Source organism: Urocitellus parryii, chromosome 4 (genome assembly GCF_045843805.1).
Source record: "Urocitellus parryii isolate mUroPar1 chromosome 4, mUroPar1.hap1, whole genome shotgun sequence".
Classification (NCBI taxonomy): domain Eukaryota; kingdom Metazoa; phylum Chordata; class Mammalia; order Rodentia; family Sciuridae; genus Urocitellus; species Urocitellus parryii.
This window is the reverse complement of record NC_135534.1, coordinates 78,997,384-79,021,180: the sequence shown is the minus strand read 5'-3', so window position 1 is coordinate 79,021,180 and position 23,797 is coordinate 78,997,384. Positions and strand designations below refer to the sequence as shown.

At 32.8% G+C, this 23,797-nt stretch overlaps 1 protein-coding gene across 1 annotated transcript; it reads right to left on the bottom strand.

Annotated features, from left to right (window-relative positions):
- Window positions 1-1,121: 1,121 nt before the first annotated feature.
- LOC113178032 (putative N-acetylated-alpha-linked acidic dipeptidase) lies at window positions 1,122-21,843 on the bottom strand. Its single transcript, XM_077797678.1, has 12 exons — window positions 21,749-21,843; window positions 21,304-21,389; window positions 20,054-20,173; window positions 17,406-17,488; window positions 16,012-16,075; window positions 12,322-12,389; window positions 9,663-9,754; window positions 8,792-8,882; window positions 6,703-6,967; window positions 6,341-6,422; window positions 2,985-3,077; window positions 1,122-1,311 (listed from the first exon to the last, which is right to left on the bottom strand). Exons 1-12 carry the CDS (start codon window positions 21,841-21,843, stop codon window positions 1,122-1,124), a joined length of 1,329 nt encoding a protein of 442 aa, XP_077653804.1.
- Window positions 21,844-23,797: the final 1,954 nt, after the last annotated feature.

The following is a 23,797-nucleotide window of genomic DNA, read 5'->3' as shown; positions in this document are numbered from 1 at the left end:
TTGCCATCAGTCTTAATGAGCTGTCATGCAGACTTTCTTTGCTTCATCTCCCATCTGGGCATACTTAAGTCTGTTCCATAGGAAATATGAAGTCCATAGTGATAAGAGGAAGACATTCTCTCAACTTTAGTGGACCAGTGGATGAATGAGGAACAAACATATGCTCAGTTTATCCTGCATTCAGAGCTTTGGAGCTGCTACTCACTTCAGATGTTTCTTAGAAACACAAGTCTTGGCAACTTAGAGAGACCTAGTCCAAAAAATGAAGAATAAAAAAGAACCAGGAATGCAACTCAGTGAGGTACAGTGCCCTTGAATTGTAGTTTCAATTTCCAGTAGTACTAAAGAAAAAGAGAGAGAGAGAGAGAGAGAGAGAGAGAGAGAGAGAAAGGGAGGGAGAGAGGGAGTTGGAAACGAAGAGAGACTGAGAAAAGATAAACAGAAAATTTTAAAAAGTGATTATGTCTGGCACAAAAGGCACAACAGGTCAGCAAAACATGGGTTATAAAACTATTGAAAATGGTACTTAATATTTCTTGTTGGATTTAGAAATGTTCATTTGATTATATATATTATATATACAATATTAATATATAATATATATTATATTATACATAATATGTAATACAATATTCATATATATAATAAAATATTAATACAAAAGTAATTATGCTTTGTGGTCCAGAGTGACTACATTAACTAGAAACATGATTAGATCAGAATCTCCCAAGAAGCAGGGTCGAGCTTTAGGGCAGAGCAGCTTCATGCATTGTTCCCATGTGCTCCATAACAGGCTGATGGAATTCCATGTGTGCAGTAATGTGATTAGATCTGAAACGGCTGCACCTGACTTGATTTCCTGATACTGTTGGATAAGAGTGTTATTATATTAAGTTTTACCTCTTTACTTTTAATACTGAGTCCAACTTTTCAATTTCAGAATTACATAATTATACAATAAAAATATTTATTTTTTTCTTTATTTGTCCCCAGAAAGAATAACAAAGAACAAGGTAAACACACAACACACAAAAAATAAATAAATAAACTCCCACATTTATTTCTTAATTTGTCAATTGATATACCATACCAATTCAACCTGAGGTTTCTAGAGAACTCTCTTAGGCTACTTCTCTCAAAGTCCCTGCTGCAGCCTGCACGGTGAAGGCTGCAATAGAAATCTGTCTCTTCACTTCTTCCCAGGCCTTGGAAGGGTCCACTTTGCTTTCAATATCAAACAAAGCATCATAAATTCCTGGGAATGATTCCCCTGCATACTTGTTGTGGCTGCTTGGAGCATAGATGACATGCCTGTCCAGAGAAAATACTTCATTGTTAGTTGCACAAATGACATACAAGAAAGAGGAGCACCATACCATCTTGGATCTCATATTCCTAAATTTATACTTTGAGTAAGCCCTTTGGCAAGCAAACTTGTAAGTTCACTAGTCTCCAAAGACTAGTCTATGTAGTATGTATTAACTACTTTTACTTTAAATAGATAGCTCAAAGTTGTTCAGACTAACACCAGTAGCAACAAGGATAAACAACTGCTGATTACCTGGTATAGATTGTGCTTAGTATTCTTCAAGAATTTACTACAATTTTTTGTAAGTCTTTCTTTCTTTTCTTTCTTTTTTTATTTTTTTATACTGAGGATTGAATCCAAAGGGCTTTTACACTAACCCACTAGCCCTTTTTCATTTTACTTTATTACTATTAGTTTTTTTTTTTATTGTTGGTCGTTCAAAACATTACATAGTTCTTAATACATCATATTTCACAGTTTGATTCAAGTGGGTTATGAACTCCCAATTAGTTTTTATTTTAAGACAGAGCCTCACTTAGTTGCTTAGAGCCTCACTAAGGTGCTCAGTTTGGCCTTGAACTTGTGATTCTCCTGCCTCAGCCTTCCAAATTGCTGGGATTATAGATGTGAGCCACCACACCTGGCCAATTTTTCTAATTCTTAAAAGTGAATTCTACAAAGTTGCTGTTAGTTTCACAGAGGATGAAACTGACTGTAATTAAATTATTTGTATCAATGAGAATAAAAAATAAGTACTGAGTTTTACTACACCACACTCCCCCTGGCCTTATAACACTGCTGTGATCATTAAATTCCCATTTAAAACCAGCCAACCAACTTTTTTCTATTTTTTAAAAAGTCATATTCTAAATGTGACTTAATGCTTAGTTGAAGGCATGAAGAATCATTAAAAACCATTTGTGATGTTTACAAGACCTAGAAAGAAGACTTTCATTGAAGGGGCTAAGCCAGGTCATGTGCTAGCCCTGAAAGAGGATAAGTTGCAAAGTAACAAGGTAAAGTGTTAAAGAGACACAACCATGCTACCATTGGCAAAATAGTCACCCTGTTTGGATGATGCCTTTTCTCCCAACTCCTGACCCTTTGACAGTCCCTACAGGGAAAGGTGGTGCCACTTCTGGCTGTTCCATAACATAACCCATTTTGCAGTACTCAAAGTATGGGCAACCCGGGGGCAGTGGGTACTTATCAGAATAAGCACATTTGACAAAAATTAGGTGGAAAACCTTTAATAACAAATTTAGGGAGTAAATAAATATATATTTATTACATATTAATGCATGTTTATTAAATTTATTATTATCATGCAAATATATAAAACAATTATATTTAAAATAGAATAAGGGCTAAAATCGTGTAAGAAAATATAAACTTGATTGGAGAGATTTTTGTTTTCTGTTTGTGTCTTTCTGAATCTTTTACATTTCCTAAAGTAAACATTTTTTTTATAATCAGACACAAAAAAATGCTAAAAAGAAAGATATATAAGAATCATATTACATTATTTGCAACCCCAATATAGTATATTTGACACTATATATATTTTGAAATATTCAATTAGCTTGCAAGAAATCAATTTTTATATTTTTTTTCCACAGTGCACAACATTTTTAAAATGTGATATTAAAGTGAAGAGTCATATTTTCTTTCTTACCTATAGAAAGGCCTGTCTGGTAACCCTAAAGGATCAATGAATGCCCGTTCCAGAAACATCAGCTGATCATTCATAATCCTCAATAATATTAGGCTAAAAAGGAAATTAGTATAGGTATAAGTGAATGAAATTGTACTATCCAGCAAGCAAAAATATTTAAAATTCTGATAATGTGCAAATTAATAACCACAACAGGTAATAAACATATTTTTGATATCTTGTAAAATTCTATTTTGCTGAGACTTATGAAACTATGGAAGCAGTGACTTGTGCCAAAGGAAACATTTGTTAGTAATTTTTATGTAAGTGGAACTAATAAGTGGTAAATCTAAGAAAATGAATTCGGGGAAGGCTTTTTTCACCTTAGGAATCTTAATTATCTACTTTGGAAGTCATATCAATATTTAAATGAGACAATTTATAAATGTTTTGTAAGGTGCCAGGCAAATTATAAATAATTTTTTAAGTGACAACTCATGACATTTTCTTGTTATTAAGGATAAACCTTCATGAGCATAAGAGATGGTGTCTTTGTGTTCTTTCAAAGGTAGTAGAAAGCCTACAATGTATCCAACAATACCACAGAATTTGCATTGCAAACGCTGGTGGTATGGTTGTTATTGTAATAAAAATGATTCAGCATAATCAAAATTAATCTAACAGTCCTAAATAGTTTCACAATGAGTTTTGAATTCAATATATTCCCTGTGTCATAATTTAATTAATAAACTAGAAAAGGAATAATTGTTTTATTCATTGGTTTAATTTGCTCTTAATATTTATGTTGTTTTTTAACAATGAGGACACTTAGTAATCACAGTTCTGAATGCTAACATAATACATTATTTTTAATCTTCAGGCCAATCCTTCATGTTGGGAAGATACTACCTCCATTTTTTTTAATATAATTTTCTAATTGACTTTAATTACTTAATTAAATTGGGGATTGATCAATTGAGGATTGATCCTAAGGGTACTTAGCCACTAAGCCACATCCCCCAGGCCTCTTAATTCTACTTTATTTGAAATGTTTAGACAGAGTCTCACTAAATTATTTAGGGCATCATTAAGTTACTGAGGTTAGTCTTGAACTGATGATCCTTCTGCCTCAACCTCCTGAGTTGCTAGGATTACAGGTGTGTATCACTGTGCCCAGCAATAGCTCCACTTTATAAATGACAGAACTAAGAATCAATAGCTTATCAAGTTGCCCAAATTTGCAAATAGAAAGCTGTTGAGTGAAATAGGAGGTCACCAATGTTGTCCTATTGGCTGCACTATATAAACAAAACAAAAATAGAAATAACTAAGATCCCATAATTTAGATTTAAGTTATTTTCAACATTTATTTTTTATCATAATGAATTCAGTATTTTTGAAAGTATAAAGGAGGCATAGACTTTATCTGTTAGCAGCCCATATAAACAAAGGGGATTAGAGTGAAAGATAATTTCAATATGAAGTTATAGGTTTCTGAATCAAATTCACAAAGCATTGCTGTAAATGCAAGAGGTCATGTGGATCCACACAGGTAAGTACACAAACACACACACTTACTTCTTTTTATTTCTCCTTCTCTCTTTCTCTCCTTTCCTCTTACCCAACTATATTTCTCTCTCTTGTCTCCATCTCCATCTCTATCTCTATTTCTATCTCTCCCTTTCTCTGTCTGGATTTCTCATCTTGTGGCTACCACTAAAAGTCTTCATAGGTTCTTTGTATAGTAACTGAATTCAACTTGGAGTAACCCTGGGTTGCTAATACTCAAGACAGCTAAGTAAACAGTCTTTTCACTCCTGGAGCATGCCAGCCTCTCCAGAAAGGATAAGAGAATTATATATTTTAAGGTTGACTATTATGTAAGCCTGAAGGTACTAGAGTCAACACCTCATGTTCTCTGATGAGCAAAAACATTGATGTAAGAAAAACAGGGCCAGAAGTGTCTTTTTAGATTTCAAAGTTTCAGTCTAGAAACTCCACCTGCACTTTATTTCCTTATTTGACATTTACTGTTATTATATGCAACATACAGGTGTTCCAGGATCCCTAAACATCAAAGAAAGACACACACTGTATCTTAATTATCATATAAAGAGGACAGGAACAAATAGAAATACTCAAGGATAGTCAAGCTGAGTTCCATCAGAAAACATAATTCAAGCCATGAGGTAGTCTGTCAGAGAAGGAAACATCATTTGTTTTAAAGATAGAAAAATCAGTTTTGTAGAATACATGGTGTTTGGGATCCCCTTAAAAAGGCATTTCTTTTATTTTTTATACATAAAAAACTTGGTGAAAAATATAAAGGATAAAAAATCTTTTCTCTATATACTAGTGTCAATATAACACAATTATTATACTAATTGCTTCCCTCTGAAGTTTTTCTGTTTGGTCAAAAAGTTAACCTACATAATTTTTATGTTTTTGGTTTAACTCACATGTTATTATATTCACATACATAATATTTATAAGAATCATTTTTGCTTTGCTTTTTGTGTGTCTGGTGTTGGGAAATGATTATTTTTAATGGTTATAAAATGTTCAAATTGGTAGAGATCTTTCAGTAAATTCTTTCCCTACTGGGCATTAGGTTGTTTTTATTTATTTGATATTATAATTTTATAATTCTTATCTTTCTCTAGGTAATATCTTTTTAATCAAAACTTGAGACAATATCCTTAAGGAAAAAAATAAGTGGAAATGCTAAGTTAAAGTATAAGAACTCTATGCTGAGTCTTGACATTTGCATAGTTTGCATAGTTGATAGTATTTTAGTATTGTCACATTATCAACTTTAAAATTTTGTTCAAATTGTTTTACATTTATGATTTTACATAGGATTAATCCTAATGTTTAACATACATAAATTTCACATATATAATGTTTAACATAAATAATGGTTTCAAATTAATTCCTATTCTGGATAAATTGAATTTTACCAGCAGGAGGTGCAGATGAGGATTTCTGCATGGAGGTAATAACTTCAAGAAGAGGTAGAAAGAAGTTATGTTTTTGGAAATAAGAGAATTTGGTTGAAGTGTGATGCACAGACAATGAAAGAACAAGAGATTAAAAAAAAAAAGATATGGGGTAACACATGGAGGACCCTTCAGTGTTTAGGTGGTAAATTGTACCTCATCAGCTGGCAGCAAGAAGACACTGGCATCTCTGAGCAGCACAGTTCACTAAGCAATGTCAGAGATAGGTCTTTAGGAGGTAGGCAACCCTGCACAGGGTGCTGTAGAGTGGACACAAACACAGTCAAAATGTCCCAAAAATGCTTTTGTAATCAAGATGTCAACTTGTATTTCCTGTTAATTATATCCATTATATACATAAATAAATGTAGAACTTACTTGTTTTTGTCTAAATCTTGAAGTCTCTTGCTGAACTTAGAAGCAATTTCTGTAAAATTCTTTACTGCAGAAAACAGTGCATCTGAAATAGAAGTTGGAATCATCAAGAGCTTTAAGAATGTAATTTCTCATGATGTTGTTACATAGGTAAAAAAAAGTGAGAATATAGAAGATCATCCTCTTTTGTGTCTTACAAGGTATATGAGCAGTCATGACACGAAAAGTACATGTGCACAAGTAAACAGAATACTTCATCATGTAGAACAAAAATAAAAAATAAATGTCCTAAGGAAGGTCATTGCATTTCAGAAATTACTGGAAACATACAAATAATGACATTGGAAAGAGGACGTGAAACATACCAAATGATACACTGTATGTTTTCATTTCCTGTGGATGTTTCATTGAAATATTGTAGATTTTGTCAGCATACTTTTTAAAAACTACAGCATAATCTCGACAGTCAAAAGGAAGCACTATGGAATTGGCCAATTCAAACACCATCCCTCCTCGAACCTGGGCCACGGTGAGGTGATATTTAAATGTTGGATCATAAAATTTTTCCACCAACTCATATGTTTCATAGACACTATGATACAATGGATAGCTGCTGAATTTGTGTGTTTTCTACAAAAGAAACACATATCTCTTGTAAGATAGCTTATAATAAAATACATAGCACTTAATTTACTGTTAATGTTTACCAATAATAAATAAAAGGAAGTACTTAAATACCTCAATGTGATACTTAATAAGGGTCTACTATTACAGTATTTAAACTCACTCTAGGCTTGTACTAAGTAAAATATATGCATGTGTGACATAAACAATATTATAAAAACATTCTTTTGGAGTCACCTTACAGACTTGTCTTTAAGCATAGCAGAGATGTGAAAATGTTTTAGAAGACTGAGGAAAAGTCAAGAAAAGTGTTGCATTTGAATAAAAATAATTTAAGAAGACCAAACTATTAGAAGGAAGTAAATAAACATGACAATATTATATAGGGAAATATGTGGTATTTTTTAAATACTGAAATTCTATTAAAAAATTATTCTCTGCTGAACAGTGTGTGGAAAAGTAGACTGTCCAAACAGTGAGGGGTTCAGAAGTAAATGCAGAATCTCACTATGGAGAGGGAGGGATGGTCAGACAGGTATAAGGAAAGTCAACAGTATAAGAAAAAGCCAAGAAGGAAGGACTTTTCATCTAGGCACAGTGGTGCATGCCTGTAATCCCAGCAACTTGGAAGGCTGAGGCAATAGGATCATAAGTTCAAGGCTAGCCTGGGCAACTTAGGAAGATCCTGCCTCAAACTAAAAATTGTAAAAAGGGGACAGGGAATGCAGTTCAGTGGTAAAATCCCATGGGTTCCAGCTCTCAGTACATTAAAAAAAAAGAAAGAAAGAAAGAAAGAAAGAAAAGAAAAAAAAGAAAAAAGAAAGAAAAAGAGAAGCTTTTCAAACTGCTGATTTATGGCTTTTGATCATTTTCCAAAGTGCTTGAATTTTTGATATTGATCATTTATTTGTTGTTGGTAATTTATAAAGATGGAGGTAGATACATATTAAAAAGTAAAAGTTGAAAGAATTTTCACCTGACAAATAGAAATCAAGTGGGACAAGTACCAAACTGATATAAGAAGCTACTAGTTTTAGTTATGAGGTTTTATAAACTATGCATCTATGTTATTTTGATAAAAATAAAAATATAAACTTATAGTAGTAGCAACAACAAAAGGAATGGCATATGACTCATATCTTCATTGTGCATTATGTCACTTGTTTTTTAAAGATTAATATAATAATTGGATCTATAAGAGATAAAAATAGAAATGTTTATATAGGTATTTATATGGATTAATTTTGAATGATATTAAAAGTAAAGATATTATGTTATGTGCATATAGCTGCATTCCACCTTTATGTTCTACAAAGCACCGATTTTAACAAAATGGTAAATAAATAGAAGGATGGTCATTAGACTAGAAGAAATGAAAAGGGAAAGGAGCAGTGGAGGGCAAGAAGAAGCATTAGGGACTGAAATGGAACAAATTATATTCCATGCCTCTATGACTATATCAAAATGAACCCAAATCTTACATATAACTATAATGCACTAATATAAACATTTTAAGAGACAATTTCTATATGACTTAAATGACTTTATGAATGCAATGCCACCAAATAAAATAGAAAAAAATATTTAATATAACATAAAGAAGTTTGCAGTCAGGAGTACCGGGGCCAGGGGCAGTGAACAAGGGCTCAGACATCAGATACAGGACCCACCCCACATAGGACCAGCACTGCCAAGCCCTACCATGTCTCCTTTCTGCCTTCATATTACTCACCTCCTTTAATGGTTGAGCCACTCTTTGAAGTCAAAATTATTTGTTTGGCTAAAATAGATTCATAAATAATCTTGAAGAATTTAGTGAAAGACAATTACCCAATCTTTAGTATATCGTGCTCTGCCTGAAGCAATTCCGAGTCTTTGGAAGAACACCTCGAAATCATTACCAGACCCCAATTTACTAATCCTTTTAGGGGGAAAAAACAGAATTATTTTAGAGTAATTTTTCATCAATTTTAGATTAAAGATCAATTAAACTAAACTCCATCCCTATTATGACACTCTTAAACATGCAGAAAAGAATGAGAGAAACATTAATTTGATCACAAAATATCCAGTTTTATGACTAATTTATAAGTTCCTTTTAAAAAACATTCCTGAAATTTGAAAATATTTTCCTTCAGATTATTTCATTTAACATCTGTATTTGTGGTATGTGATAAAGTGAAATAAGTAACCAGTTTTTTCAGGTAATTCAGATGTAAATTATTCCTTTATTACTTTAAATTATACATGTTGTTCATATCAACATTCTCAAACAACTGAGATAGTTCTTTTCCCTTGCTTGTGAGGATACAACCAATGCAGAAGTAATGCTTGTGTTCAATATTAGAGTAACCAAAGTATCTGTTAACTGTGTGGTGTTCAGAAAAAAGACAAGTGATGAGGTGATAGAAATATGATGAGAATTACTTTTTACCATTATCTCTATTCTAACTTTATATTTATGTACCATATGCAAGTACCCCTTCTAATAACACTCATTTTTTGATAGCCAACAGATTTAACTTCAAAACACATCGTAATATTGGATTTGAGACTCTTAAGCATTTGTTTTATCTGATCCTAGAGCATTTTGAAATTTAATTTTTAAATTTATGATTGAAAGAAAATATTCTGATATTTTCTAAACAATCCCAGTCCAAAAATCAAATCGAGCAGAAAGCTGGGTTGCTGTTTTCTTTACCTGGGCATGCCACTGAACTCAGGTGAAGGACTCTTTTTATTCCAGCTCTCATAAAGAGATTTGCCTTTAAAACCTTCATCAGGGCTTTGAAGCTACACAAATTAATGGAAGAAAGGAAAATACTTTAAAAAATAGATGCAGTAAAACTTACATGTCTGTTGTTAACCAGGAAGTTAATTATAGTTACACAAAACAAGAAATGCAATCTTTATATTAGCAGTCCCTAAAAACTGTGGAGTTGGGGTGTCACCCAGTGGTGCAGCAAATGAATAAATAAATGAATTACAATAATGAGTTTCTGACATTAAACGGAAATTTTCATGTTATTATGTATGGGAATGACTACATTAAGAAAAATCCATAAGGTGCATAGAAAAGAAGACCACATCAAATTATTATCAAATCATTTTCTTTAGAAAATGTATAATTTTGTTTTGTCTACTTTTCGAAATTGGGCTAGGTGACTCTCAAAACCATATATTTTCCCTTTTCTTAGAAAGGAAAATAAAAAGAAGTGAACTGGTAAGGGAATATATTCTTTTTTAATATTTATATTTTTAGTTATAGGAGGACACAAAATCTGTATTTTATTTTTATGTGGGGCTGAGGATCAAAAACAGCACCTCATGCATGCAAGGCGAGTGCTTTCCCTCTGAGCCACAATCCCAGTCCCCAGAATGTATTCTTCTTAGGACTTCTTCTTGTCAGAAAGATTGTCAAAGCCATTAAGTAATATATGTATATATGCATATAAAGTATAATATAAATATTTTATTTAACCAATTATTTGTGTAATTGTGTTAAACATTAAACTCATTTTCTGGTTTCATAAATGAGAAAAATAAGGAAGTAAAACATGACCTATTTTACAATTCTACATTTTTATGGAATTCTAGACCCAGAATATTACAAGTTGTACCAAAATTAGGCAGCAAACTAAACTAACATTCTCCAGTTATTTACAGATAATTGAACAATAATGGTATAAAGTGTTTTATTTTCTATTAATGAGAGTCAAATGAACTAATTTTCAACAAGTGCAATTCAGATACCTTTTGGAGCACCTACATTTTTTAAGAGCTTTGTAAATGCCAGGGATTCATAGACCAATAAGGCACATACCAAACTTTCTACAGTAGGGGTGGCCATGAAAATGTGGAAATCAGTATCCTATGTGCTATAAGAGATGCATATGCAAAAGTTTATAGGGACACAAGTTAAATTTCTAAAACATGAAAAGCAATTATATCACTAAAGCTTATAATTTAATAATTTATAAACTTTACATAAGGAATAGGATAACGCCATTAACCATAGGGGGATATATATATATATACATACACACACACACACACACACACACACACACACACACACACATAAACACACATGTATATATTAAACAGTGTAAAAATATACCACCAAGTAGTTAGTTTACCAGGAAAATTTGAAATACTACAAATTATTCTCCCAAAACAAATAAGAAAATTAAAATTTTTAAGCACCACATACTTCAAACCTGACCTAGAGAGCAACATTTTTGCAATCATAACCAGAGTCCACAAATTCAGTTAGCAAACAAAAATAACTGCCAAGTTTCCTTAGCATGTACTGTGAATTACTTGAATAGGGGGAATTTATGAAATACCAGGTCTCAGATACTTAAATATTGTATGTTGTGTGGTAATTTATAAAACTCCAGCCAAACAATGGAGCTCATAAATGCTAGACTAATAAATGTTTTCAAATTGATTTTTCAATTTCAATAGAAGTTATATGGTTAAATTTCATGCTTTTGAAACTGAAGCTTAATGACATGTATTATAACTTATAATTCCTCCTGAAAAATTGTTTTTCTTGGAAATTACATTGTTTATTTCTGATTCTATTCAGTGAACAGGTTTTCTGTTGTCCTTATTGTTTTCTTTCCATTCACTTCAGACAGTTAGCAGAAACAAAAATCTGTCATGCCAAACCCCCTTCATTCTTACTAACTTGGATTAGGACCAGAGTTATGGAGTATGAAGGTTAAAGAGATTCCTGTCCTATAGAAATTTAGGTATCCACCTTTGTACCAAGTTCAGTGCCCTCTGTGCTGTGACAATTAAGATAACATTGAGGTATCATTCAGGCTCACTGAGGCCAGGGGATTGGAGTCCAAGGCAAATGCTGAGAAGGAAGTTACTTAGTCTCATCTAGCCTCCGCCACAAAATGATTTGTTGTTTTTAATGTATACTATGTCTCCATCATTTACAACATTTGGTTTTCCTGAGTCCTGAATTAATTGGGAACAGTATATTAAGAAGGAGAAACTGGTTGTAAAATTAAGGACATAAACCATAGGAGAATGTCCCAGTTCAGCAACTGTACATCTTGGGTGACTAGGGTGGCTATCATTTCTCAACAGTTTCCTCATTTTTAAACAGAATATAGTAAACATAATGATACATACAGGCTGCCTCAATATGTTGTGGGGGGAGACAAGGTAGTGTGTAGGCAGCATGTTAGATGTGACATTCTGTGGAGTGGATTGTTAAATAAAAAAAAGATGAGTTATATAAAACAACAATAGCATCATAATGGCACCTCAAGGAAACATTATTTGTAGAAGTTAGATTTTCTTAAGATAGATAGATAGATAGATAGATTTCTTTTTACCTCTTTTGTTAGATTGTATACCAAGCTATACATCAGTGGTGTACAATCAACTCTTAAGGTGTAGTTTCCTGAAAGACAGAAAAATGATACATTGGTTTTCATTTAATTTCTCTCAGTTGTTTACTCAAAGACCACTGCTAACTTCCTAGATGGAAATGATCCTTTCAAAAACTAAATTTATTTATTTCAAACTCTTGAATGGCTCCTGATCTCACTCTATAAAACCCATCATCTTCCTCATGTCCCCCAGCATGGTATATGAAACAACCCACATCATCTCTCCAAGTTTTTATTTTCCATTCTGCCAAGAATATTCCCTTGGGGCCTTTGCACACGGCATTTCCCAGTCCATACTACTTATTCCTCCTCTAGTAAGATGCTACATTTTCTGAGAGATATCCTATGGCCATCTTATCTGAAACAGCATGCTCCTTCCACTCCCTATCCTGGCTACATTCTTCCTCTCTGACATTGGTTTATTTTTTCCCTAAATTCCTCACCTATCTAATATAATAAATAGTTGTCTTTTTGTTATTTGCCCTTCCAATGGGCCATAAGTTCCATGGGAACCAGAGTGGTCTTTTATTAGCTAATATATCCTTAGTGTTTCCAACAGTCAGAACTGTAGCAATTACCCAATAAACATCTGTTGTGAACATAAAATTGTGAGCTAGCAGCTCTAGAGCTGATTCTACAGAGTAGAGGTGGACTCTCCATTCTTCCTGCAGGAGTTGAGGGCTGCTGGGTTTACCCTTCATTCTCCTTATACAGAAAAAAAGCTGCAGATGAAGGATATTTTCTGCAACAAGCTGAAACAATCTGACCTTCATTTAGAGAATTGATATATTCGACTGAAAATATTGTAGAAGTTCTTTTGTTGTTGTTTGGCTTTTTGTGAGATTTTTTGTTGTTGTTGTCATCCTTGTTGTTGTTTTGGTTTTTAAAGTGAAGTAAACCAATGTTCAATGGCCACATGAAAAGCTTTCTATAAGATGTTGCTGAATTAAAAAGGTAACTTGTAGAACCACTTAGGTATAATATGATACCCAAAACCTGTATGAAGTAGGGATAGGAAATGACATGTAGTGGTTAGAAAATACAGCTGAAAGAGCAGAGTGTGGGTATAACCTCAACCTTCACTGGCTTTGTGACCTTGGGAAAGTTACTTTATGTCTGAGTCTCAGTTTTGTCTCCTGTACAATGACGATAAAAAACCACAGGGTCATTGTATTAAATAAATGTTTACCTATAAAGCACTTGAAACAGCACCTGTTCCACTTTTGCTTGAGCTAAATTATATTCTGGATATCAACATGAGGGAAACACCTCCAATCGAAGACTATAGAGAAGGTATTAAGTTTAAGAGTGGTTCATGACTGGAATTTCCTTTATCTGTAAATTTTGTATCTTAACATAAGAAACTTAAGAATATGGTTTATTGTATTATTTGAGAAATGGGAATTTAACAAAAATTTTAATATAAAACAAAATGAGATTAGTGATGATCCAATCACATATTAGATCCTTTCTTCTTAATCCTGAAAACTACAAGAATACAAAGAAACAATTCCAGGCAGATGTTGTAAATCAGCTAAACCCACTAATTTTAAAAAATACATGAAAAATCAAATCTTAAAAACTACAATAAAAAGAATATTGTTTATTTGAAGACTGTGTTTGGAGTATTCATTCTGTAGGGCACAAATGTTTCATCTGTTCATATATTTTAAGTAGTAGTAACAATAAGAATCAAGATTAACTTTTTTGAACATTTATTCTGCAAGGAAGGTCTGGGAGCTCTGCCATCATTAACTCCTTTTGCCTTAGTAACTCACCCTTGGATACAGGTGCTCTCAGTAATCTATTTAGAAGTGAGGAATAGATGCAGAAAGCAATAACCTGAAGTCACATAAGAAGGAAGTGGCAGGGAGAGGAATAAATACAGGAAGTCTGTTGTGAAAGGCCAGGCCATCACATTAGTCCAAGAGGAGGAGGAAATGATGGGTGAAATGCACCCCTGTAAATGAACTTAGGACAATGTAGCTCAGACACATGGACAAAGAAGAAGTATAAATGCCAAACTAACTACATCAAAGTGCTATATTTCAGAAGTTCAGTAGATTAGACAATTAAAAATAAAGGGAAGGGAGGGGGACAGAAATAGCAAAGACAATGGAATGAATTGGACATAACTTTCCAATGTTGAGATACGAATACACAACCAGTGTAACTTCACATCATGTACAACCACAAGAATGACACCATAATTAGAATAAGTTATCGTCCATGTATGTACAATATGTCAAAATATACTCTACTGTCATGTATATGTAAAAGGGACAAATTTTAAACATTTTAAAAAATAGAAGCCAAAAATAGATAGATAAATAAGGTACTGTATTCCAATTGTTAACATGGCAAATCTACAATAAGTTTGTTCTCCTAAATTTCTAACACATTAAGGAAAATATTCTAAAAGTTCACTCTTCACGTTTTTCTTTTTTTTTCTTAGATGATACAATACCTTCATCTTTTTATTTTTTCAATGTGGTTCTGAGGATTGAACACAGTACCTCACACATGCTAGGTGGGTGCTCTACCATTGAGCTACAACCCCAGCCAATCTTCACCTATTTATTTCTTCACTTTCAGCAACCATGCCATAAAAACTTACTTAATGAGAAATTAAGAATCCAGGAGTGAGCAGGCAAGATACTGCTAAAGAGTATTATTTATTGAGAGAGGCAGTTTATAAAACAAATGACAATGATGAGTGCTGCAATGATATGGCCTCCCCGAAAAAGCAACATTTCAGGGGAGACTGTCAGGAAAAGAATTAAGCAGAGAGAGTGTGTTGAAGCAGCTGTTGTTTTTGGTCAAGGAGCAGAAGGGATCAGTGGGGTGGAGTACAGTGTCAATGGGTTGCTTCATTGTCATGAAACTCAACTAGAAATGTCTCTTAGTTGGACTCTCTGATTTTAAAAAAGCATACACATTATTCAAGACCTGTCTCAAATGATTATCCCCTTTCTTACTGCTGGTCTCAAGTAGTTACTATTCTCCTCTTCAAACTGCCAAGAGCAGAATGATTAAATATCCCTTTTAGTACCTGATTATAAGCCAAGACTGATTTATTTTACCATATATGTGATCCATGAACTCCCAAATATAAGACCATTCCTTCCTAACCTCTGATTCCCCTGGATTCCTGGAAAAGTTCAGAGAAGTATTCAGTTATATACTGGACTTAATTGTTGAATTAAAGAAAAACTTAAAAATAAAAACATTTGGTGAAAGATGAAATCTTGGAAATCAGCATTTTTTTTCAAAAGCATATGTGTATTATCATGAGAATAACTTTATATTCTAAATTATAAAACTATGCTCCTCATTTACTCATCAAAAGACATTAGATAAATTTCTGCTATATTTAAGATAATCTGGTATAGGTTATTATCATAGAATGCTGCTTCCCTGAATCAGCACTCTAGAGTATAAAGCAAATGGGGAAAAAAAAAATTCTCTCATTTAGGGCTCACATACTTTCCAGAGTTAAAGGCAGCAGTGAGACAGACCAGGAGCATATTTCTTAAACATATGTTCAAGGGTTGCTTTCCTGGTTAGGATATAAATTGAATTGCTATCTCTAATACAATCATTTTTTTTTTTAATGAGGACAACTACATTCACCTTCTATAGAGGAATCAGCATTAATATAGGCCACTCCAGGATCTTGAAGGAGTCTGGAATTCTCCTATCACAAAAAGACAAGAAAAATCCACCTTTAAACATATCAACATAACCACCCTCCCATTAAATATAAATTTCTGAATGAAACAGGCCCATATTAACAAATTTAGCATATAAGACTCTCAAAAGAGAGTTGGCTTGAAAGAATTCAATGAAGGTTACCAGTTAGAAACAACAAACAAAACTTTAAAAAACTAACATTTAAGATGAAACTGTCCACATATTTATGTACATGGAAAAGAAGTGAATTTCTAATCATACTGTAGTTTGTCCATAAAAATTCTCTCAGCAAACATGCAATGACCTAGGAGACTTTTGAGTGGAAATCTTCCTACAAATATCTCATTATTTAAGTACAAAATATTGCCCCATTCACATTGAATAAGCTATTTCAAAATCAGCTTGAAAAATTTAAAAGTTGAATCCTGTAGACATGAAGTCAAGTTATCTTGTAGGATCGCTCCACCTACTGGTAAATGTTGATAATTGAACACTTTTAGAACACTATCAGGAAGTATAGCAAAATGTTTTTGAGATATTAATGTAGATTTTAAGTCACTAAAATATGTAATTTCCTAAGCATTGTGAATATAACATAAAAATGAAAATAAATATGTAACTCTGAATGATAAAAATAATTTGAAAGGGGCAAATCAGATCCTGAAAACATTTAGGCTTTTTCTGATACCATCATAAATCTTTCTTGTAAAAAGCTTTACCTTGGGCTTGGGTTGTAGCTCATGGTAGACAGCTTGCCTAGCATTGGTGAGGCACTGGGTTAGATACTCAGCACCATATAAAAATGAAATAAAGATACTGTGTCTACCTTCAACTAAAAAACAAATATTACATATATATATAAAAAAAAAGCTTTACCCCACATTCTATGAAAACACTATTTCTGCTCCCCCCCCCAAGGAAAATGAAAGTTTACAGTATATCAATTTATTTACTATTATGCTCCCAGAAAATAGAGATAAATTCAGAAAATAGAGATAAATTAATTTCAACAATTAACACTGTATCTCTAAAAAAACAAAACTTAGATCTTTAGTGAAGATACTTTTTTCTTGAGTTTTGAGCAGGGATTTATTGCTTAAGATTTAAAAAAAAAAAAAAAGCTTGAGCATTTTCTCACTGTATTCACCTGTTATTTTTACAGATTTAACTATTAAGTCCAAATTGCTTTGTTTTGGTTTGTTCTGTGGTGCTGGAGATCAAATCCCCTAACTTGTGCACACTAAGCCAGTGCTCTAGAACTGATCTACATCCCAGCCCACTGCTTTGTTACTATAAAATATGAAATTTAACATTGTAGCAAATTATTCACTAACCTCTGCCCACTCAGTAGAACCAAGAAGACCAAATTCTTCTGCATCCCAACTTGCAAACAAAATTGTTCTTCTAGGCTTCCATCCTAAAATATATATGTATATGTATATAAACACTGGAGAAAATACATACTGTACCCAAGACATTATAAAGCCCAAATGGGGGAAAATAAACAAATACAAAAAATAAAGAAAGAAAAGAAAAAAATGAAAGCATCATTTGTTGATTAGGAAGGGTGAATTTTGAATTTAAGAATCATAATGGGCTAGGCTTTGTGGCTCATACTTATAATCCTAACAGCTCAGGAGGCTGAGACAGGAGAATCACAAGTTCTAAGCAAACCTCAGCAACCATGAGGCACTAAAAAATTCAGTGAGACCCTGTCTCTAAATAAAATTCTAAATAGGGCTGGGAATGTGGCTCAGTGGTCAAGTGCCCTTAATTAATCTGTAGTAGCACCCCCCCCAAAAAAAAATAATAATAATTTCCTTTTGGAAGTTTTTAAAGGTGATTTGTCAAAATGAAATAGCATGATTAAAAAGGGAGAAATAAAGACACAATAATAGTCTTTAAAAAGCCATAAAATATTCTAATAAATTTTTGATAATTGGCTATGCATTGGAAGGCTTTCTGTTCTGCAGTTGCCTAAATGGAAAGAAGATATTGCTAGGTGCAGCCAGCGTTCTGACAACCCATGGAACTGAAAAATCATTTCCAACTCCTCCCTGTGGTTCTGACATCACATAAACAGATGCTCAGTGTGATTTCACACCAGCCTCTGGTAGAATTAGTGAACAGGGACTCCATTAGCAACAGCAATGGCTGTTGCTGTTGAAATATGTGTAATTCAGTGGGGAAGGTCATGTGGCTGGGCAGTAAGACTCTAGCCTCAGTGTTAAAGAAAGATCTTGTTCAAATCTTGATTCTCTCACTTACAAGAGGTGTCATGAGGTGAGTTATTCAAACTGACCAAGTCTATCTCCTCATCACACCAGGATAACAGAGTAAATGTGAAGTCACTACTTGACTATTGGGGGTTAAATGGAGCAATGCTTAAAAAGCACCTAGTGATCCCAAAATTCTAAGCTGTCATTGTCAGTAAATATTTCATGTGTATTTATTAGGAATATTTATCCTGGCTTATGTTTATTTTAGTTGCTAAATAAGCTATATTAAAATGTGTCTACACACACATACATACATCCCAAAAAAAGAATGCTTATCCTATAGCTGTTGAACTTATCATCCTGTTTTTATCAAGATTTTAACAGCATTATTCAAATTTCCTATTATTATTCCTTATAATTTCATTGTTTCAGCATACTCTATAATTGCCACAGACATGTTTTGCATTTATCATAGGGATTTTCCAGTGTCATATCAAACCATGAAACTTTAATGTGTGGGAGAGTCAAACTAAGGATTGAACCTAGGGGGCACTTAATCAGTAAGTCACATCCGCAGCCCTTTTTAACATTTTTATTTAGAGACACAGTCTCGCTAAATTGTTTAGGGACTTACTAAGGCTTTGAATTTGTGATCATTTGTCTCAGCCTCCTGAACTCCTGGGATTATAGATGTGAACCATGATGCCTGACTAAAATCATAAAGTCTTTTGTAATAAGATTAAACACTACTAATTTATTTAATATGTAAATTCAGGTCTCCATTGGTTTATTTTCTTAAAATCTAAGATATTTCTGTGGAGAAGAGAATGGAGAACCCTTGTATTTCATTTTAATTGGAGACAATATGGTTTTGTGAACCAGTACCCAGAAATTTCAGTCTAAACTCTGATTTTCTCACTGGGCCACATATTACCTACAAGACCCTGGGGAAATTATTTAATTCTCTAAACTTGGTTAACTTATCTGTAAAAGAAATACTAAAATAACTACATAATCATCTCCCTGGTTGTTATAAAGTCAAAATGAGTCATTTATATGAGAACACTGTTTCTCAAAGAAAATAAATAGCATGCAAACTAAACATACTTTCACTGTTGTTTTTACTGTTGCTTAAATATAATGTTTGCATCTTATAGTGCTCAGACACCTGGTTTGCAGGGTCAGAAAAGAGAATAGACTTGCTGCTCTCAAAGTATAAAAATTACTTTGAAAATCACTAAAACTACATTTTTTATTTTGGTTTTCATATGAAGATTGTAAAATGGCTGAATCAATGGTTCTAAGCATATGGATGAGAATAGGAGAGAACAGACACCCTACAGGGAGCAGAATCCCATTAGACAGCCAGATTAGTATTTCTCTGGGCATAGCTTCTATATCCTTAGTCTTCATGACCTGAGGAGTGAGACTGAAGGAGCCCAGGAATTTCTGTTTGCAGCTCTCTGACAGGAAATCTTTGGCTTATGACCTTTTATGGAAGAACCTGGCTACATCTTCTTGGTTACCAAGAGCAGCCAAGAACAGTGCAATTCCTTCATGTTAGATTATCATTTAATTTATGCTACCAATAATACCATAGTCTGTAATAAATTAAAATTAATAAATAAATTATCTATTAATAATGGTTGTCTTCTATTTTGATCAATATATAGCAACAGCTAAGATGGTATTTTCAAATTAACACTACAGAAACTTAGTTGAGAATTCAAAGAGACTGATCTTTTATTTTTTGTTTATATTACCTTCCTTTTTCAGTTTTCCAAAGCTCCTCAAAATTTCATGAACAACAGGTGCTCCACTCTGAGGGTCAATGCACCCAAAAACCCATGAGTCTCGGTGACCTCCAAGAATGACATATCTGTCTAGAAACCAGCATTGCAAGATTGTGGATTTAGGTTAAAAATGTAGTAAATTGCAAATGATTCAACAACATCTAAACACGAAGCACTCACAACTCAAGAAAAATAGCAAGTTTCTTGAAATCTTGTGCAAATGTTTTGTCTGATCTGATTTTAATATGTTTCCTCTATAAGAAGAAAGTATGAATGTGATAGAGAAAATGCATACCTCAATATATTACTATAATCAAAAGTATATGGACAATTATATACATTTATCTTTATCCACCTTTTCAATTCTCTATTACTCTCTCTTACCTTACCACTTTCCTTCCAACATTTTCAGAGTGAAAAAACACAGTTCTGTACTTTCTACTCTTACAAATTTTCAAGATACAGGTCCTAATTTTTCCTCTCTGAACTTTTATCTCTCATAGAAAAAAGGGAATTGTTCTGTCTACCCAGTTCTCAGGGCAAGTTTCTACATCTGATAAAACACAGATTACAATTGAATGTATGGCTCTCCTTACAAAGTAGGGGCCCCTCATCCCAGGTCTTTATTATTCTTTCAGTCCCAATGTTTAGCACATTGCCCATACAAAATAAGATGCAATTAAGAGCTAGTTATACATTGTTCAGTACTCACTAGAAGGATATTAACATTCTTGATCCCTTATAAGAAGAAACATATAAAATTCACTTGTATCTATTTTAGTAAGAAATGTATAACCAACTAGTTCCTATGGAACTGAAACGTACTAAATGAAGGCTATATATAAAATATATTAATCAGCAGATCATTTGAAAAACTATGGAATGAATGTGTCTAGATATTGTCAATTACTTTAGTTGTAGAAAATAACATTCTCCAAAGAATTCATTAACTTTAGGTTATCATAGTTTTCTCAGTTTTTCCTTTTGTGCAGATGTTTGTAGTCATCATTAAAACATTTCCTTATGTAAAATATATGGCAATCAAATCAAGAAAACTAAGAGAAACACCTCAAAATTCTCTCCCTGCCCACCTTGCTTTAATTATTTGACTGAAACACTCATAGTTTATCACTCACTTCAGTCCTCCACCCAAGCTGGGTCCACATTTCTTTTCTTCACAACATGTATAACAATATCATTTTGCATTTTATATAATTTACCTGGTTCCATGGCTCCTCTGAGAGTACCAATCACAATGTAAATCCTTGTCACTTCACTGTTGGAATGGATGTGCATCTTGACTTTTCTAAAGCAAAGAGAAAGGGTACATTCTCAAAAATACTGGTTATCAAATTAAAACCACAATTTTTAAATCTTGTATCATTGTTTAAATTACCCTAGCCATTTTTTTTTTCTAGTTGTAATTGGACACATTACCTTTATTTTATTTATTTTTATGTGGTCCTGAGGCTCAAACCAGGCCTCGAATGTGTTAGTGGAGCACTCTACTGTTGAGCCGCAAGCCCTCTAAAAGTGTGGCCCACTTCAACCTCTAGTTTTGTTTCCTACTGGTGCTATATACATTTTACTTTTTATATCATTCTCTACAATTTTAGTCTCTTAAAAGATCTGTATTAAAGAGTTAAATTAAAATACTCTCTTAACTGTGTAGAGAAGTTTCCAGTAAAGCCAGGACCCACATTATAAGGCACTTTGAGACCTCCTTTCCAGCTGCTATCTGGTGGTGCTGAGCCACCCATGTGTCTGTTGGACCAAAAAAGGGAAAAAAAAATATCATTATTAGCTGGAGGAAAACTTTTACTTTATTCAACAAGTTATAAGTGTCAATGAATTTACTTTCTTGAGCATTTGTTTACAATAGCTTCTATGAGAGAGGTGTCATGTAAAACATTTTGAATATACTATGCCATTTAATCCTTACTAGAAGCCTTATAAAGTAGGTTCCATTATTTTTCCCAATTCACAGATGAGAAGCATGAGGCTAAGTGTGATTCGGTAACATGCACAAAGTTTTGTGCTGATAAGTGGTACAGCTGAGATTTAAATTATCTACTAGAATTTGAACTTTGTGCTACTAATCTCAAGAGTACATGTTAGAAGTGCTCTCCAGAGTATGCTCTGAATAAAGAGCTTGATGTATAACTCTTTGGAATTTTCCCTGATAAATATACTCCCAAATCTTTGTATTGTCATCTCTTACAAAGTGTGTTTTCCCATAATTATCTGATAAAAAAGGAAGATCAATGAAAATAATTTTGCTTTAGTCATATGTCCCTAAAAGCTTCATGCTTTTTATTTTATTTTATTTTGTTTTTAATTTGAAAAAGTAGAAGGATTCACGTGAACAGCTATACATGCTATCAGCTCACTGTAATCTTTTAGTAGGAGACTGAGAAAAGTAATATGGTAATATTCATAAAATGATGTGGTTCTTGTCATTTCCCTTCAATACAGCTACCTTTACTGTATCAGAGTAAGGGTTGACTTCTTGGATTGTGCATTAAATAAAACATATTTTAACTGAACAGCAGCAGATAGATGAATGTGGTCCAAGTCAAACTTAGAAAACTGAAAATACAATGTGAACAATTTCTACCTCTACTATAAATAGATTTTGATGAAAATCTAGTTGTAGGGCAGAAACAATCTTTGAGAGTAAATACATCCTATTTCCCCCCCCCCATCTCACTATGAAATTTGGCTAATATATAGAATTTCAAGTAATACGTTATTTATTTTTGTACAATAAATTTCAAACAAAATAATCTAGTACTATGAAGAGGATTTTTACATTGTTAGAAAACATAATCCATAGTTAAAACAGCAAATATTAAATATGCAAAGAAGTTGTAGGAGGCAAGGGAAGAATACACATATACATGATCATATACAAAATATTTCTCCAATATTATTAACATTAACATTCATAGAAATGAATAAAAGGAAATTTTTTTACTATAAATCTTTTCAAGTTATAACTTTGTCAATGTATTTCCTTTTCAAAATAAACATGAAAAGAAAAAAAATGCAAATTCATCAAGAAAAAAGATAGGCAATTGTGTATTATAACATAAAAAAGAAAATAAATAGTACCTTTTCTTACAAAACAATAAAATATGGTGTAATGATGATGGTCCCTCAAGGACAGGTAAACAGACAACAGAACATTAAAAAATGGTTATGTGGAAGAATCTAATAACAGATAAAGGATATATCACACATTCACAAAGAACAGAGGTTTTAGTCAAACTCTATAAAGATATTAGATAATACGAATAAATTTTGAAAAGATCTCTGAAAGGATTTGATAGATGTTAGATACTCCATAAATATTTATAAATAGTAGTGACTTAAATCTGTTTCCTATAGCATATTTATTTTTATTTGACCACTTGTGAAACATTTATTGTCTACCTTTCTAAATGTACTTTGTTCTACTTGACAAGGATTGTAACTAGGTATAACACATGATCATTCCACCAAAAAGCTTGAAAAGTACTGGAACTTGGTTTCTTGGAAGATGATTTAGCCTCCTGCTAAGTGCAACTAAAATTACTGTTGGCAGGAGTGTGTAAATGAGACAGAAGTTCTCAGAAATTATTATATTCCAAATTAACAAGTGAAATACAACTAAACAGAGCTTTTGAATCACCTCTTTAAAAGCCCTGTGTTCCTGCAGATGGGCAGAATCAG